At 38.1% G+C, this 18,461-nt stretch overlaps 2 protein-coding genes across 2 annotated transcripts; both read right to left on the reverse strand.

The window, feature by feature from the left end:
- Positions 1 to 224: 224 nt before the first annotated feature.
- hoxc10a (homeobox C10a) lies at positions 225 to 3,297 on the reverse strand. Its single transcript, XM_047040791.1, has 2 exons — positions 2,589 to 3,297; positions 225 to 819 (listed from the first exon to the last, which is right to left on the reverse strand). The coding sequence occupies exons 1-2, from the start codon at positions 3,295 to 3,297 to the stop codon at positions 542 to 544; spliced, it is 987 nt and encodes a 328-aa protein (XP_046896747.1). The 3' UTR covers positions 225 to 541.
- Positions 3,298 to 8,969: 5,672 nt separating this feature from the next.
- hoxc11a (homeobox C11a) lies at positions 8,970 to 12,142 on the reverse strand. Its single transcript, XM_047040786.1, is given in 3 exon segments — positions 8,970 to 9,884; positions 11,324 to 12,112; positions 12,115 to 12,142. Coding segments are annotated over 3 exon segments (1,056 nt in total). The 3' UTR covers positions 8,970 to 9,645.
- Between the last annotated feature and the right edge of the window lie 6,319 nt (positions 12,143 to 18,461).

An 18,461-nucleotide genomic window follows, 5' to 3' on the forward strand; every position in this document is an offset into this window, starting at 1 on the left:
ACAACCTACTGAAGGACAAACTGTAGTTTATATCTTTCCAAATCCCATATTTTTATTCTTTTGGTGACGTTTTTTCCCAGAGTTATAAAATGATGTTACTGATGTGCATGCAAATTACATGGCACGGAAATAGCTTTTACCAAAAAAGAATAGACAATTAGCCTAAACTATTATTGTGCACAACATTTCTCTGAGGTCAACAGCTTGTTTTATGACAACGGTTGAATTAAACAACTTGAAGTTGTGAGTCAAATTTAGGCTTTCACCTTTACTCATGGACACTTAGGCCAGGGCATAACAGTTATCATTGGCCAATATGCAACAATGTTCAGAAGGATCTAGTATAAACATACTTGACCAAAAACCTCACTTTTTGGTATTGTTTCAAACTCGTTCAGTATATGAAGGCACGCTGTGTGTGTATGTGTTTTAAGTAGCCTATTGTTTGTGGAGTTTCGTTGCATTTGTCTTTACAAGACACCATTTGTTTGTATGTGAATATGTGTGTCTGTGTGTAATGGTTTAGAAACATTTTGGGGGTTCAGGAGAAGTTAAAGACTGGTGTGAGCTCCCGACCACGACTTTCCCTATTCAGTTTCTTCAGTTTCATCCGTCGGTTCTGAAACCAAATCTTGACCTGCCTATCAGTCAGATTGATACTCTTGCTGATCTCCAGACGGCGCTCGCGAGACAAATACATGTTGAACAAGAACTCCTTCTCCAGCTCCAGCGTTTGATGCTTTGTGTATGGACATCTCTTCTTTCGTCCACTTTTGGCTTTAAGCCAGTTTCCCGTAGCGTTTTCCAATGAGCAGTCTTCTGCGGGGAGAAAAAGCAAAAAACAATTGCATTTATTTTTTACAATGTGAAGTGCACTATTCAAGTTCAGTGCATGTCCCAAGTATCATACACACAGCTCAGATCCTACACACAAACCTGAATTAGTATTGCTATAATGCTATTGTATCGATTTGAAGAATCATTAATGTGCGCACACCAACGCGCACACTCAGTAGGCCCACAACACTCAAACGAATTCTGGGGGAAAACTGCACTCGATAGCCTAAAACGTTAAAATGTGTGGCTATAGTACAATGAATCCTTGCTACCTAGATATAGTATTACGCAACAGCTACAATAGTCTAGCACCGAACAGCTACAATAGTCTCCCACCAAAACCAAGGCACCTGAAAGACTAAGCCTGCATACAGGCTAAAGGCAACTCAATGTGGTGTACACTGTTCGCTCACCTTCGATAACGTTATCAGAATGTTCACAAATAGTAATAAAATATAAAATATGTGTAAATTATTTCCCAAATGAAGAGTTGAATGTAGAGATGGTACAGAAAATTGTAAAGCCTAGTATTGTTTTTTAATTACGTGTATATACACAATTCGCAGCCGAAACAAAACAGTGAGGAAATTGAATAAGCTACTTATAACATCTTAAAAACACTCAATAAAGGTTTGGAAGACTCTGACATGGTGAACCGCCATAGGGCACACTTTTTAAAAATGTGTAACCTACATATTGCCTAATAATTTGATGACTACACAACGACAAAAAGCAATAGGCCGAGTTGGCTACCGTGGAGAAAAATAGCCATAACTGTGGCGAAAATAGTCAAAATAGCCAAGGACTTCTAAATCACATTCACATTTTCAACGTACTTTTTTTTCAAATCATATTTTTGGTCATAGTATTATAGTTAATACAATCATAATTACTTTCAAAAGGTATGTTAAACTTCTAGATTTGTATTTGCTTTGATTTTCGTTTAATAAAGTGTAATAATGAGCCAACAGACAACACTTTGGCCATCAAGGTTAAATATGAATTGAAGAGCAAAATAAGCACAATATGAGTCGTTTCCCTCATTCATAAAAAACAAATATACATGTATATATAATTTGATTTAGAAAACAGAAGATGTGTCAACTTAAACTTACCTGTATTTGCGTCGTAAATGTACGCAGTACAATAAAGGCTACACCGTGGAATTACCCGTAATCTGTAGGGCATAATATTTCTAAAATGTACAATTGATAAAAATAATGATTTGCAGTCAATGCTTATCCCACTACATTTTGCACAGGTCAACCCATTGTGTATATGTGTGTGTGTGTGTTTCTGTTCCTGTGTGTGTGCCTACGCAATATTTAAGCACTACAGTGTGTGAGAGTGTTTATTTCAATGATAACTGCCCATCTCACATTCTCACATTAATAGAAAGGTGTTAAATGCCACGGCTACTATAACCCCCTGCTAAGCAATGCTTGCTCGTATGTATGTTATGACTTTGGCCCATTTAACGCAGAGCAGAAAATAGCAGTCAATAGCAGTCCTATTCTTGGTATTTCATTTAATCTGACTTTAATCAACATCATTTTTGCTCAATTTGAAGGTTTCGGTTTTGTTGAAATTACTATTGCAATTAAACATTTTTGCGGAGTGAAAGGGTCGTGTGTTATAAAGGGTAAGTGCTATCTTTAAAAACAATTACACGAGTCAGTTTATTGTGTGTGTGGGAGAGAGAAGGAGAAAGTGAGTGAGAGATAGAGAGAGGGGGTGCTTTTGGGGTTTACCTTTAAAATCCTCGTCGGAGTTATCAGAACAACTGTCAGTCTTGGCCTGCTTCTCCTTGCTGACATTTCTCTGTTCTTGATCTTCGCCCTTCGAGGCCAGGAGTTTTGCGTCCTGGCTCGGTTTACCGACACTTTCCGTTGATTTACTTGGCGATACAACAGATGTTGTTGGTTGGACCAAAGCAAAGTCTGGAGCGAACTGTAGCCTTTCTCGGCTGTACACTTGAGTTGTTTGGAAGCACTCGGGTGACGAGACAACGGTTTGGTCAGACTGGCTGTTGTCTCCAAGCCGGATGTAAGTGGCCGACTCGGTTACCTCTTCAGCCCTGCCACTGTCACTATAAAGACAACAAAACGCCTCCTCTTTGACGTTGCCCGCTGGAAACGAGCAAGGATGTAAACACCGGGCAACAGGTTCCTCGTTCATGCCAGTTTTGGACCCCGCACCCAAAGTACCCACTTGAGATGACAGGTAAGGCGCATCTTGGTATGCACTGAGAGAGACACTTCCCAGAGGAACGTCATCTATTTTGACGAGGGACTGTCCAACTTTTTCAATATTTCTCATCACTGAACATCCATAATCAGCAGCCGTTTGAATGTACATTCCAGGATTGCCAGAATAGCCTTCACCTCTGTAAGAAGATGATCCTCCCATCAAGGAATCCATGAGGAAGTTACCTGCTGTTATGTTATTCGGACATGCCATTTTTTTAATTGCTATTACAGTTATTTTTTTGTTCCAGTGACATCGGCTTTGTCGAGGAGAATAAGGACAGTAGGACGCTGACATCTTTTGGGGGGCAAAAATATCAGTAACATAATTATGGATGCTAGGAGCCATGTCATGTGATTTTCAGACCAATCGCAATGTGGAAGTGGCCTTGATGCTCCAGACTGCGCTGACGTCAACGCGGTCAAGTTGGTATCAAATGATCTTTTGCGTGGAGCAAGGGCGCCATCTAGTCAAAAAAGGGACGCAAAGACAGCATACAGACAAGCAGGAGAACAAAGAGATGTGAAGGATTTTGCAGGCATGTTGCTAGGCTCTAGTCGAACTGATAAAAACTTAGTGGGGCTATATGCTTTAACTGCATAGATGACTATAAATAGCCTATGCTTTGCTGTGAATAATAGCCTACATTTTGTGATGAATGAGAGGATGAACCTATTATTATGATTTTTAGAACATGTTACTTTTAAGCCGAGGTTAAACTATAATTTTAAACATAGAAATAGTCAACAATTAAAAATTTGAAACGTTTAATATATAGCCTTACCTAGAGTAAGGAATGGCAGTACATGTGGGCATTTTAATGACCAAATCGATGGTTTTACTGTTTGTAGAGCATGTCAAACGCCAAGCGGATTCATAAATAGCCTACTTTTCTCTTTCAAAACTGACCGGCTGTGCCGGTATAAGTGTATCTTGTTAAAATTAATTTCAATAAGCCCTAAACAGCATATTTGCTTCGTTTCATTCTGAACAGCAAATACAACAAATTGCAGTAAGCCTATGCTTATTCCAACTGTAAAACACCGGGTTAAGGTTAGGGTCTTCATGGTGAAGTCCTCTCTGCATGTAGCCTACTCATTGATTAAAAAAACAAGTAAAATAGGCTGGTTAACTTTAAAGATAGCAAATCTTGCAAAGGATATATTTTCTGAACAGGCTAACACGTAGGCCCTGAATAGCCACAATGCATGTTGAATCTTTTATGTGCTAGAAATGTCCAAATATCATAACACAAAGTGACTAGTTTATGTATTAGGTTTTGTAAGATCATTGCCTATTTATATGCAGATTGCATTTTAGATAAGAAGGTCCGTCTCCCCATAGTAGCCTATGTATTTTAATATTATGTAAAAAAATTCCGAGTCTATATTTGAGGTGAACAAGAGAAGAGCGTTGGTTACTCTTTATGTCGTGAAAATGTAGGATATTGTTAGTAGCTATATCCACAACAACCTCTTCTATTTTTATCTACTAAATGTGTTCCATGAGTTTTAGCAACAGGAATATAGACCAGTCGTAAATACGTTCTAAATAGGGCTACCGTGAATCAGTAGACCACAAAGGACCGGTTTTAACAGCTAACGATGCAAATAGCTGTACTGGGCCCAAGCATGCCGGGTTTATGGCACACATGTACCTAACCTCAAAGACCAGGCTAGAATACTACATTTTAGCAAGGACCCTGTATGACGGGCGATCATGTTTAGCAAACTATTTGGAAATAATATGACAAGAATATATTAACCCATTTGTTAAGATATAATCTACATCAGAAAGACCTCAATATTTAAAAAAATAATATATAATAACTGCTTGGCCAGATTTACACTTAGTATAGGCTATATGGTGTGTCGTCTTTGCACAAATCTAGACTGAAGACTTTCAACGGTACCTATTGCATAATCCATTCAGAATGTTTTAATCTCCTCATACATTTAGTGGAGGTTAAGATATATTTAAAAATATAATACGACAATTTCGAGTCCTCGGTTAGTGGATTTCAAATTATCCAAACTGTATAACTATTTCATTTTTTCAATGAAATTGACCGTGATAGATTTATATTCAGTATTAGTTCTAGCTTGGCACATCTTGCTGACACATGTAACCAATGAGATCAATGCTCAGTGGATTGGAAACAAAAGTAATAGTGATTTGCATGATGTCCTAGCGAGGAGTTGCCTAGGTCCTGATGTAAAATGTTGTCGCACACAACACCCACATCTCTGCAGATCATAAAAATACATTAGAACATACGTATTGTACAATTTTACCCCTGCCAAATGTTTGTGTGTTTGTGCATGTAAAAAAAACTGCATACATTTGTGTTAAATTAACGTGTGCAATAAATTAGCCTATCCTACATTATGTTGATTAGTAATGTTTCACATAGTTGTTGTTTCGAATTATCTTGTTCAATGTTGTATTTTGGGAATACAAGGGAGTAGCAACATTAAAGTTAATCCATAACAACAGTCTTTTTTACATTTTTTTATAAACAGAATACGCTCAGAGATAATAACAAATATTATTTCAAACAGTACGTCATCGTTTTAAGAGGACAACATTGACGCAAGGGCAGTGGGCGCACAAAGGGGAAAACTAGCATATTGGAGAAAAATAAAATGTTTTAGTTCTTGATCCGACGAAAACGTCAACATTTGCTGTATTTTGTACAATAAAAAAAACTCAGGTTTGTCGTCTAATGCAGTCCATTTTCCTCTGCCACAACTTCACGAGTCTCACCGAGGCCTGGAAAAAATATTTAAACCATTTACCAACCACAGTGTTAAATCAACGATTCTGTGGAATCAAGAAATGGACAATTCTGTTAATTGCAGTCTATTAAATGTCTCTCCGGGTTGATGTAATAAGGTTCAGCCGTGTGCCCTCTATTGCAATCCTCCGAGCACCCCATATGCAATTCTGAATTTATGATTGCAGCATGTACGTCTTTAAGGCAATTATACAATCAAAAAGAGGATATAAAGCAAAGAACATCGGTATCATGTTAAATTTACACATCACGTAAGACCACACACAAGACCAGCTATTTTCCCCAAATGTAAACCTTTACATCTAGGGTATGATGTGCTCCATTCGTAATTAGTGCGAGCGGTAAACATTCTATTATCTGTGTCTAAAATGATTTGTCACATCTTAAGAAATTAGAGCAGAATTACAAGTATACAGTTCTGTGACAATTCAGTGAGCTAGTGTCATCCAGTTAATTTGCCTCGGCAGTCATGTGGTTTTCGGAATGGGCCTAGATAGGTTACATGAATGATACATTTCAATTGACATACAAACTAAAACGTGGCAGCTGACACTATTTTGAAGAAGGATCCACAACACATTTATTTGCAGGCCTTTTTATTTCACATTTATGCTTTCACATAGCCTATTCTTTGAGAGGTTTGCATAAGATGCTCTGTTGGCCTTTGCGTAATTGTAGGGTTTACAGCAAATGTAGCAAAATAGAACGTACAATTACTATTGCGTGTTTATATAACTAATAATTGACGTGGAAGTGAATTAGCTTGTCAGATTTACAGTCCTATGTTCATTAGCTTATCATAGTTGGCAACAACAATAATAACGACAAGGGTTTCCCAGATTCGCTAAGAAGCTCTTAACGAATCTGGGAAACCCGACCAATGACAATAACTAGAATCATACTTAAATTTATATCACAACTCTAAAAATATAAAAAATACGTTAACAAGCAAATTTGATTCAATTTGGTCGTCCTTACATTTGAAACATCTCATCACACACCATTCATCTTCTCACACGCACTCTCTTCATGCTGACAGTTTAATTTGTTTATGAAAACTGCCATGGTCCAAATACAGGTAGCTTGAACATGCATCCGCAACGTTGGCTATTTATTCAACCATCGACACTTATGCCCAAAAACAGAAAATTGTCAACCTAGAATACTTAAGCTAAAATACGGCTTGAAATCCTAATGAAACGTTATACTAACAGAAGTCAAACATGTCTATCCCTGGTGTGAAATAGAATCGGGGAGTATCCTAGCCCCCCTTGTGGTTGACATAGAGGCAGTTTCAGAATCATCTCGAGGATGTTGACGTTGTGTGGCAGAAAAAGTCCAACAAATCTCACACGTCATCCTCCAGGGCCAAGGTTGGCGGGTGTGACAAGACAAGTCCTTGATCTCCGCTGTGCACATATCCCTCCCCCTGTCACAGCACACCCTTCTTTCGCATAGACTGGAAGCTGCGGCTTGCAGCCATGGAGGCATTGTGGCCATACACACACATACGCATACAAAGTGTGTTTGTGTATCAAAAATCGCTCGTGCAGACACAAATGAACGCGCCCCCCTCCCCACGCACATGCCAATAACACGCACACACAAACTGCAGACTTCTAATATAGACGGGAACGCAAACAACAACGAAAACACACAAACATTACTTATAACGTAATTGAATTGTAGGCCAACAGATTTCCACTTCTCTACATATTACTGAATGTTACTTACGCAAACCTGCAAAAAATATCAGGTAAAGCTCATGCCAACATGTTATAAACCGTCTCACGCATGAAAACATATACATTTTACAGGGACAATAAAGTGTATTTACTGGGCGTGCTAAGGCTGGCAAAGTTACCTGCTGTAGTTTAATGCGAGGGTCAAAGTTGGGCTCTCTACACATTCCTTTTTCTGTTCCCACTCACTCTCATTGGTTCATTCCCCTCCTGCACACATTTCCGGGCTAAAGGGGCTCCTTGATTCCACTTTATTGCAACGGGTTAAAGGTGAAGGCCTTGACATTATTGAAGTTCAAAGACTAGGCTACATTTAATTATAAATTGTACTTAATGCACACACGTGCAATCTACATGCACACATGTCGACAGAAACTCACAAGAACGCATTAAAAGAAAAGGAGAGAGAGAGAGAAACAGAAAAGAGAGAGAGAAAGTGATTGGACCATTTCCTTCTTTACCATATTATATTCAGACCACCTGGTCCAATTAGTTAACAATTACTGTAAAAATGGTTAATTTGGAATTTGGAAAGCGTCTAAATGATGCGTGTGGACAGCTTTGACTTAGCTCTCCAATACGCAATTGTAAGTCTACATGAGAGACGGGGAGCTGGAGGCTGGACTATATGTGAGGGGGTTGGGTGGTTGACGTTGTGCACAGGCCCGAGTTCATGTTGAAACCTCTTGCCAAGTTTTCTGTTCGGACAGTCTTGCTTGTTTACTATTTACTGCGGAAGTGAATACCATTCCACCAGAACAGACGGTGCAATTAAGAGACAAAATAGCCATTTAGTGCCTCTGTCTTTATGGCAGTGTCTAGACTACAAGAGTAGCGATTCCATTTAGTGGGCACTAAGCAGGTTATCATGTCCCTCCTTTTCTGTGCGTGTCTGAGATGTCGTTTCTAGCTTGTGTGCTTCCTAATGCTCAAACCTCAAACGCGCACTCTTCGAGCTATTTGGTCCGTCTATTGAGTGTGCAATGTAAGTGTGTTGGCGTCGTATTCATACCATTCTCCAATCTTCAACTCAATATTTCTATAAAATACATTGATAATTTCAGCATTATGCATTTTACCAGATGTGTCAAATATGATCCACATTAAGTCTCCCAATAAAAGTAAATCAATAGTCTAGGTATAGGCTGACACACGCAGGCCCACTCCCTAAATTCCCAAATGATGTAATCAAAAATACCTGTTGGGTGGTTCACTTTGCTCAGTTCATTATGGCTTCAATAAAACCACCACCATAGTCTGTTGATTATTTTGCTTTATTTCAGTATTTTTATATTAATGATACACTGGCCCAACATCACTGTCATCTTTTAAAGAAAAAAACACCACATTTTAAGCGAATAATTTAAAAGAGTGTTGACATTAAAGCTAATAAAGTTGTTTGGGCAGTGTACAGAAAATAGCAGCGGGAAGGGGTAAAGAAGATTGAAACTGAACATATTTACAGTCAAGAATGCACATTGCATAGTCTGTACAAGAAATACATTATTACAGGTTTAACAGGTCACAGTTTTCGATGTTAAAATGTGGGCTTAGCCAATTAAAGGCAACTCTGTCTGAAAAGAGGATAAGCTACTGGTACACTAGGCTATACAAGGACCAGAACATTTCAGATTGCCTATATCATGGCTTTTAGATTGTAACATTATATAGAATGTTCAAATAATAGACCCACCCGTGATGTGTAGCGTACAATATCCAAATAACACAATTAAGAATCTGATAAATAGACGGAAATTATAATAGTCGAAAACAACATATACATGATTATCCTACTCATCCGTAAGCCTGTATGAAATACAAGTTCCGTGTGGTTACAGGAAAATGGCGAAGTAGTCTGTAGACTACTCACACCAATGTTTGAGAAACAAACAGGCTCAGCTCATTTTGTTTGCATCAGCCATTATTTGTACAAATAACTTGACTTTGTTGTTAGCCATGTTGAGAACTCTATGAGAATGGAGTGTCTTTTACCTAGGACTAATTTTGACGTGAGCCGTCTGTTCACAAAAGAGGGTTTCCCGAAAAATATTGCAAGCGATCTCTGCTTAATTTCTTTTCTTTCATTCTTCGATTCTGAAACCATATTTTAACTTGTCGGTCAGTAAGATTCAGCATCCGAGAAAGCTGCAGTCGTTTCTCCTTGTTGATGTAAACATTAAAGAAAAATTCCCGCTCCAATTCTCGAATCTGAAATTTGGAGTATGGACACCTCTTCTTCCTTGTACGAGGGGTACCTGAATCTGTCAAAAAGGAAGAGCCATAATCAGTTACTTTGCATCATAAAATGCATTAGCTTTAGTTAGCCAACATTATGATGCTATTTATGGATTAATGCACCTTATGGAAATTTGAGTGTCGACTATACTATTTTAGATACCATCCCACACTTTTGCGCGTATAGGCTACCAGATAAATCAGCTATAACGAGTGTAAATGTTCCAACCACGAAGCAAAGAATATCATCTTACGTGATGTAAGTACGTGTTTATCTGTCACATACATACAATAACAAAACTGTAAATCCCCCCAGTTTGCGTTCGATTTATTTGGAACTAATAATTCAATTCAAACACTAAAGGGGACGGAAGAATGTTTACATGAGATGTGAATCAGTAATAGCCTACTTGCAGTCTCGTATAGCCCCCGTTGGTTTTAGATATAAACAACCCATCATAGTGTTTAAAGGACATGAGGAAGATTAAATAATTAGACTACAAACAAAAATCCTCTTCAAGTCGTGAAGCATTATTAGGCAACATTACGCACCAGTTTCATTGGCATCAATAGGGCCTGAGTGTATCAATAGGCCTGCAGATCTAGTATGGAATTAACTTAAATTTCACCAAACTTTAAAACTAGGAAAATAGTATGTCACAATAATTTTGGACCTGAATTTGTTACTGGAAACTGATAACACAATGATTGGTTTTGATATCAAGGTTTTGTACTTCGTACAGAACACTTTCTGCCTGATTCATGCACAGTGTACTCCATAGACCATAACATAGGTTGTTTTAAGGCTGATTCGTCGAGGCAGGTATATGAGATTTCTCCGAAGTAATCACAATACTTATTAAAACTTACCTTCAGACGGATTGATTAACTACAGGTTATATAGACAGAGAGACGTACATGAACATAGGCAGAAAGAAATAGGCTACAAAGATATCGACACACACACAGTTAGACACACACACACACACACACATTATTATAGATATATAGAAGTATAGATATATAGGTATGTAGATATATAGATAGACACCAAACCACCAAAAAGTGTTTGATCTCACTGTATGTCTTAAAGTGGGCATAGCTATAGTGCTAAAAGAAAATTCACATGAAGCCAAAAGCAATGTTCTGCCCAATTGGTTTTTACTCTCGACAGCCCAACGAGAAAATCCCTTAAAATGCCCAACGCAAGTTCATGATCAAAGTTAGCATTTGTCACAATAGCGCGCTCTTAAAATTTCACAGACTCCACGATAGAAGCGTCTGTGTATAACATCCCTTTTTTTCAAAGCGCTTTCCCATCGTAAAAATTCTTCTCGTTGGAAGAAAGAGCTTTGTAGGTTATAATAAAATCCTTTGAATGCTTATAAAACTCCACATAAAATCTGACCGACAAAACACCGGGCTAGTCCCCTAACCTTTCCCCATTTACAGCTTCGGTACCTACTCGAGTGGCTGTTCTTGCTAGTGTTGCCTTCCTTGGTGGCTGTAGAAGTACATGAGCCTGAATTGGTATGTTCCTCCTCATCTTCGGCGTCCTTCTCCTGATCTTGTGCGCCTGGTAGAGCGGTGTGCTGCTGGGACTCGCTCTCAAACTTGCTCGCTTCGCCTTTTTGTAAACAATTGTCTGACTGATTGTCCGTGCTGCAATATGCGGTCTCAAAAAAGCGATCGAAACCTTGAGGGAGGACGTTGTTTTTCCCCACGCCGGAGTAAAATCCTGTCGAGGGGTGATTGGAACTCGGATGGTGGTGGTGGTGGCTGTACACACTCTCGTTTTTCATAAGCATTTCTGTCATGGTGGATGGCGGAAGGCAATCCCTGTGCACCAGATCTTCTCCTGAATAGCACGGAGCATAGTTGCTTCTATGGTGCCATTTACTGGAGGGGTCCAATCCGTACGAAACTTCCCGCACCGGTTGTACTTGAGACAGATTTGTGGAATATGGGTAGCTTATTTGCCGCGACGGGGCCTGTGGAAGAAAAGACGAGACGGCTGAAAATTCAGGGACGTAGTAGGTGCAGCTGGGGAGGTAGATGTTCGAGGCGCAGCCTGTTCTGTCCCCAAATTCGGATGTCCGGTCTTTGCGCGTCTGGGAGCAGAAGTTGCCCAGATTCACCGAGTTAAACATCTTTCCCTCGTACTCCGTTCTATAGATAGATGTTTTGGATTCGAACTGCAGAAGGGGAAAAATTGGGAAGGCAAGATGACGCGCAATCCGTCTAAGTCGCCCCGAGACACGTGATCGAAAGTAGATATTGTCATATATCAATTTGGAACACTTGGATGTGTAGGAGTGGTTCGCTTAGGTAAGATCTAGGAGGTTCAAACGATTAATTTTCAAAACACCACAGGAGCACTTGGAAAACTAGTAACAGATTCATGTTTGTTGGCTTATGCCATTGGCAATTACAAAGAGAACATTATGTGTTTACTTACACTATATGGTTAGTACTAGCATAGCATAGCATAAGCATCTGCCTTTAATGGGCTATAGACCATAGAGTGGCCTACTGTAAAAGGTATAGCCTTTACACAGGTAAGATGTATTGTTTATTACTACAATGATCTATAACAATATTATGATTGTGGTGCTACTATTATCATTAAGAAATAACATTTATACTCTTTATACTACTAAATAATAATAGTAGTGGTCTTAGTAGTAGTAGCCTACTTTTACAAAAAAATATGGTAGGCTGATAATAATAATTTTATTAAATTGACTACCAAAACCATATAACAAAAAATACATCTCATGTCAAAAGCTCATGGCAAATAAGATCAATAATACTTTATAAGTATACTTTTCTTCACAGAGTATCTTGAACCTCATTATCTCTCATCCAGCCCATTATAATGCTGGAAAATACATTAGACATAAGCATGCTTACGCGAATAAAGCACTTATAGGGCATTCTTCTCTTTATAATTAGATCAGGATCCTAGGACCACACTTGAGGTGCTCTCTTTTCAGATATGGTTCACCTCAATATTGAAGATTGTGGACTAAAATATAATGAACTGCTCACCGAAGCTATATGTGTGTCAAGTTTTGGGACCTATGTATATCGACAAGGCTTTTACTGAAATACATTATTAAACTAGCCTGAAGATGTCATGCGTATTTTTACTGGCCATTATGACTTAGCATTCACGGCATATACCTGACATTTTGAGCTTATGAAAATACACAAACAATGCCGAACTCCATTACAATATACTTTGGCGTATTCTTTGTAACGCATGGTCCCAAACATATTTCGTGCTACAGCCTAAAGCTTGATGTGAACAAAATGGATAAGCATGGATCTACCATCTACTGAACACCATCTACTTTGTCTTAGCCTACTCCTAATCACCTTCGACTTGGATCATGACGGAGACCGTGAGGAACAGAGCCTACACCGAAAGTCCAATCAAAGATTTCTAGTAACGGCACAGCGGCCCATTTGGGCGATGATACCCTCACGAACGTAATGCAGAAAGTTATACACAAATGCTAAGAAAATGCCCGCATATTGCATAAGCTATACAATACAATACATTATATGCTACTGTCAAAATAAATGGTGTATGTATTAGGCCTATATCATGAAATGTCTGAAGAACATTAGGCTATGTGTAACTACTTTTATTATGCGATGGCTAAATTTGAATCTGAAGATGGCTAGTGCAACGTAGCGTTAGGTAGGCCTATGTATCCCATTACTCTTGTGGTTTTAGTCTTTTGGTGCTTTTCCTACAAATAGTTCATTCACTTAGCTTACAATGTCTGTTTGAAATCGTAATGTCTATTGTGTTTAAGGGTGTTAAACACAATAATAGTACAACAACTAGGATAGGTCTGATGCTTGAAACTTGAATTGCCTATATTTTGATCATCCTATACATGTGTAAGTTTTGTTTTTTAAAATATTTAATAAAATACCTTTGTTGAGAAATAGGTGCCTTTGCGTGCTCTCCCTGTTTCATAGTAAACTATATGCCGACAGCGTCAACACTAATCTACAAAAGCCTTACATTTTGAAAAGATACCATACATTTTATTCTCTCAAACATATTCTTCATGATGTACAGCACAAAATTAACCTATGCGACAGTAGGCTATCGTCATTTAAGCCAACACATTTAGCGCAAAAAATCTGAAAAACCGACACCACACCACACCCTACTAAACCGATCCATTTTGACGAGAGGTATGTGGCTATGACATTAGTTTGTTTACTGCTCCTTTTAACGGATAAAAGGTTGACGTACATGATGCTTGCATCCAAGTACAAAGGAAGCAGACAGCTGCCCAGACACAGCACTTGAATTTGACCACTAAAAATCCTCCCAGTGTCTACCATAAAACTGCGAATGGCTCTAGAAAAAACGAAAACCCTTTGTACTATAGAAAACAATAAAGAGAAAGAAGGAAAAAAAGAAGAATTTCGAATTAGGAAAAATGTTAACAATATTGTTTCCCTTGAACATAAGAATTGACAGTGCAACCTTTTTTAATCTTGACCCTATGAAACTTCAGTATCAAACCTCAAGGTAACATTTTTTAGGGGTTGTGGAATTATTCGAATTTTGCTTTGAACAGAGTTCACTGATGTTGGACAAATGTCGACCATATGACGCATGAGTTTGAACTAGTGTGCGCATTAGTGTGTCGGTTTACGGCTGTAGGCTAATGTTTCAGAGAGGAAGATATAAGCCAGGGTATATACAATATACTGCTTATAGACATTGAATGGGGCCTATAGACTGGGCTAGAGCTACTGCATTGCTGTCAAATTTAATTAACTTAAATTAGACTAATGAAATCGGCTATTGGGGATAGTCTTAGATCCAATCATAACATAACGCACAGCTAGCATGCTTGGATTTATTGCAATGCATTGCTTTGTAATTAAATTATATTTTTAGTTTTTGAATTGTTGTGTTTTAAATAGCCTGCTGCATTTTTTCAGAAATCTGAAATATTGTAAAACATATATTACCTAGTTAGCAATTCAAGGTGAATAAATAGCGCGTGAAGCTTGTGAGGGCGCATGAAATGTGTGTTGAGGCCTGGCAAACACTTTTAACATTTAGAGATTGCTTTGTGTTCAAATAGTGTGTTTTTTATATTTCAAAAAGGGGATTTTACAATATAAGGAATTCGACTTTTTGCACTTTGTAGGTCACTAACAAACAATTACTTACTGTCGTTGGACAGATTCAATAGAGAAGACAAATGATCAATAACACAACTTCACATCAGGACATTATTTTTTTGGTACCATCTGCTTTAGTGAAAGAGTCAGTTAGGATAACTTAAGTCTGACTGTATCTGAAAACTCATTCTGAAAACATTTCCTCAGCATCTACTTGTTCTACACCAAAAATACATGCGCTACTTTGAGAACTGCAGACTCAATATACCAAAGTTCATGAAAAATTAAAAAAATGCAACAAATTAGTCTAGGAAATATATTTAACATTCAAACATGATTGTAATTCTACTCTGAAAGTCAATGCAGGGTTCAATCTAAAGTCCTGGAAGGTTTTGACTTGCCTAATCTTTAGTAGAGCTCTCTGCAGGCTATCACTTTAGGGATAAGGTTTATCATGTGTTTATTCATCTTGAAGATTAAGTCACAGTTAGCATATCATAATGTGCTCCTTAAACAGTTGGGTAAGTTTGCGCTTTTTCACTTGATAAGTAAAACAAATACTATAGGGTTTCTAAAAATGGGTGTTCGTGGAGTCCCTACTTCCATAAACATAGTTTGAAAACAGGTCTCTGTCCACCTAATAGCTAGTGTTCTTTTGAGTCCTCTGAACACCTCGCTGGGTGTTGTAAATATTTGCAATTCTCTGCTTAAACATCACCGTTAAGAGAGTGCAAGCTTTACGACTATGTCTGGGGAATCTAAGGTATTGCAACCTATCTAGAACTATAATTACAAACCTGTGTCAGTCTCTTGTTTAGAGCAAAATAAATACGGACCAAAAAATCCTGGTGGCTAGAAATGTATATTTTGATGACATGTAAATGCATTGTTGCATTTACATGTCATTAAACTGCAATAGTGCAGTTTGTTGTAATCCGTACAGAATGTATGCTTTTCAACGGCAACAATGGAGTCGGCGATAACCATTTTAGCACCCGAAGGCTCGGCCTGCATACAGCCATCTCAGACTGGCGAAAGAATGCAGGACCTTAGATGTCGACTCACAACGACGGAAGTGCCACAGCTATGTTGAGTGCTGCTTCATATTAAACTGGTCTGAAGTCAGGGCTAAATGTGGCTAGCGTGTGTAATCATATTACTGTCCCCTCATGGCCTAGATAAATTTAATTGGATGTAAGTCGGGCAGTTAAACTTGGTTGTATGAGCTGCGAACAGTTGCAAGCAACAAGAAAGGCCCTTGTTTTTACTGAGGTCTTGAATGCACCTAGCGTGAACCATTTGCACTGTGAGCAAGTATACGTTACAAGATAAGGATACAATAATGTTGTTAAAGTGGCTCTCCAGGGAGTATTTTTATATCAACTCAGGAGGAGCATGAAGACTGATAAACAATAGGCAGACAAGCAGTCCAAATTAGACTCCTCTTGAAGCTACAATGCATTAGTAAACCTACCATGACTACACTTTGACTTAAACATCTATTTTATTTGTTAGCTTTTGGTTAGACAAATAACCTCAGAATTTTTACATTTAAATCTCAAGATTATTCCTCTAATCGTCGAGACTGTTCAGTCTGTTTGGCTGTAGAAATCGAATGGTAGACGAAATAAATGCTAATTACGTAAAGATATTAGAGAATGTAGCCTATGTGTACGTTTTGTTTTGGTTGTTGGCAACCCACAATACGCACACGACTTGGAACGTTGTAGAAACATTTCTTAATTGTTTTACTTTTCCTAAATTATTTTAAAGATAATGCCAGTTTTCTATTGGGGTTCCACTTAATATGGCAGATCGTGCAATCTATAAATCAAGATTCTTACTTCGTGACTGATATAACGGCATTCAACTTTCTAATTAACATTCGAATTCATCACAAAAAATGATTTTGTATAGCTTAAATTGAATCGGTAGTGAAATGGTTGACAGCATACTTATCAAGAACTACAAATTAAATTAACGGAATTTGTGAAGACTATTTTAACCTGGTGTTATATTGGGCCATCAACAAATCTTACGTGAAGTCACAAAATTAAGAAATTATAATCAATTTCTCACCGATTGACATTTTTCTATTCCAAAAAATAATCCAGGCAATTTTCTGCAATTTAACAATTTTGATCAAAGTCTTTTATAACATCAATTAAAAGTCCATTTTATTTGGTGTTATCAGGAAAACATTCTTCCAAGTGCAAATAAGGCAAAACGTTTTGAAAATGAAAAGTTAATTAGTATACAAGCCACAAATACAACTTTGAACCAGCACTGTGATCCATGAAAACATAAAGGACAAATAGGACATGTCTTTGATGATCGTCCAGCAAAATGGGCCAGTGCTCATCCAAGTTTTCACAGGTAAATGAAGTCAGTGTCCAAGTCTCTGGCATTGAACCTGCATGACGCTCGAGACTAATCCAATTATAGTATATTAGCACATGTCACTTATATAGAAAAAGACCCACACAACTAGTCAACGAACACTGGGATATGAGTTCATGTGTAGGCCTAAAGAAGCCGCTGGGTATTCAGAAGAAACAGCATAGTGTTTCTACCGTAATCTAAAGGCAGTCTAAACGAAAACTCAGTAGCCTACATGCGTAGTCTAAAGCACCAGTGATTTCCGTTTTGGCCGTGTGGCCAGAACACATCATTAGCTAAACCTTTACAAAGACCTGCATCTGTAAACATACTGTATAGTCTATTAAACAAGTGACAAAAAAATAACATTGCATTTTTCCATGATCTGTTCTCTCAATTCAATGTTTTCCCTGAACTCGGGCACTCGAAATCTAGGGCTATATAGGCCATAGCTCATACTTGACCTTCAATTTGTGCGTTTGTCTACTCCCGCCTTAGTGCGGGCCTCTATTAGTGAGAAGGGGGTGAGGAGAAGCTATAGGCTACAGCTATAAAACTTGCCCCACATCTCCGATGAGCTTCTAAAAGATTGGGTAGGCTATACATTTAAGCATGAACCAACTGTGGTATGTATTTCAAAATTGTCCGTGTTGCTATGAACCACAGACGCTAAAACGATCACTGAGTGGGTACATGACCCTACCATGACTGGAAATTAAATTATTCACATAATGAATACAGAACTTATAAAGGTTGAACATGCGCACAGTTCAAATCAGTCGCCAGCGTCAACGATTTCTACTTAAACACACCATAAGGATTGTTTCCACACACCATAAATACAGTCCTTGTCCTATATGTTAGTGGAGCATTATTCTCAAAACGATATACTATTGCTTCTATTGGACTGCCACAACTGCAAAAAAAGCAGCAACAAGAAAAGCGGCCACTTTGAGAAACCAAGAAAAGTAATATCATGCAGAGATAGGCCTATTTTTAGTTTTGTAAAATGTAAAAGAATAAGAAAAGACTAATACACCCTTCTAAGGACTTCCCTA

The sequence above is a fragment of the Hypomesus transpacificus genome, chromosome 18 (genome assembly GCF_021917145.1).
Source record: "Hypomesus transpacificus isolate Combined female chromosome 18, fHypTra1, whole genome shotgun sequence".
NCBI lineage: Eukaryota > Metazoa > Chordata > Actinopteri > Osmeriformes > Osmeridae > Hypomesus > Hypomesus transpacificus.

Coding starts and splice junctions, on each gene's coding strand:
- hoxc10a (XM_047040791.1), bottom strand. CDS start 3,297: ATGGCATGTCCGAATAACATAACAGCAGGTAACTTCCTCATGGATTCC. Junction 820..2,588: donor CTCCGACGAGGATTTTAAAG/GTAAACCCCAAA, acceptor TTCTCCCCGCAG/AAGACTGCTCATTGGAAAAC.